The sequence below is a fragment of the Pundamilia nyererei genome, unplaced genomic scaffold, assembly GCF_000239375.1.
Source record: "Pundamilia nyererei isolate P.nyererei 1_Seehausen unplaced genomic scaffold, PunNye1.0 scaffold00438, whole genome shotgun sequence".
In the NCBI taxonomy this organism is placed as follows: Eukaryota; Metazoa; Chordata; class Actinopteri; order Cichliformes; family Cichlidae; genus Pundamilia; species Pundamilia nyererei.
In genome coordinates this window covers 18,680-19,588 of record NW_005187839.1, presented here as the reverse complement: position 1 = coordinate 19,588, position 909 = coordinate 18,680, and the positions used below count along the sequence as shown (strand labels likewise).

Here is a 909-nt window from a genome sequence, read left to right as displayed (position 1 = left end):
CAGAAGCTGTGGCTACATGACAGAATAACAGGATCTCTGAAGACCTCCTGACACACCGGACAGCAGAGATCGTCCTCTGATCTGGAAGCCATTGAGTCTGTGAGTGAAGCTGAAAACAGCAGACAGGAGTTCTGCTCAAACTCACATTCAGTGTGTGGAGCGTCAGCAGCTTTAAGCAGCAGTGTGGGAGTTTTCCAGTTTTCTCTCCTGTAGCTCAGATGAAACTAGTTTGATCTGAACTCTGTCTGATCGTCTCTTTGTCTCTCTTTACTACGTATGAATAACATCCTTTTGCCTAGTTTTTCTCAGGTGAGTCATGTGAGGGGCGGAGCTTAGCTGTTGCTTCACTCATAAATAAGAGTGTTTCTCATTCCTGAGTTCAGATACTTCACCTGCACATGTCCCAACATGAAGACCTTTCTGAATCTTAGAAAAGAAAGTCTCATTCAGTGGTGCTGCAGAAACTTCACGTTCAAAAGGGACGTTTTTCTGGTTGTTTAGCAGACTCAGCAGCAGGTTTTAATGCAGGAAAACAAATACGGATCATTTCATGTGTTTAGTCCTGAGAACACTCGTCATTGGCTCATATATCATATATCAAAACCTCTGAAGTCTCCTCATTTCTCAGCCTCTCTTTCAGCTTTTAGGAGACATGATGAACTTCAGTTCATTTCATTTCAGCTATTTTAGTGAGAAATATTTAATTATGATGCTGTGAATTTTTTTCACACTAATGTTTGAAATTTAAGTTCAGCTAAATGTTTTTTTTTTCCTATGGAAAATTTCACACTTCCTTTGAATATCTGACATGAAAAGCCTTGGAATAGTGTTGCAATTTGGAAGACTGCTGCGGGAAAAGGAACATCTTCCAAACTGACTTCCTGTAGAAACCAGTTAAACTGGTTGGGT

General features: G+C 40.5%; 1 protein-coding gene across 1 annotated transcript in view; it reads right to left on the bottom strand.

The window, feature by feature from the left end:
- The window catches only part of LOC102192973 (nuclear factor 7, brain-like), a 1,679-nt gene extending 1,505 nt beyond the window's left edge, over positions 1-174 (bottom strand). The window contains exons 1-2 of the mRNA XM_013916045.1: positions 146-174; positions 7-109 (exon numbers count right to left, since the gene is read on the bottom strand). Coding sequence (XP_013771499.1) covers positions 7-92 — 86 coding nt within the window. The 5' untranslated portion in view covers positions 93-109; positions 146-174. The remainder of the gene's footprint in view (positions 1-6; positions 110-145) is intronic.
- Positions 175-909: the final 735 nt, after the last annotated feature.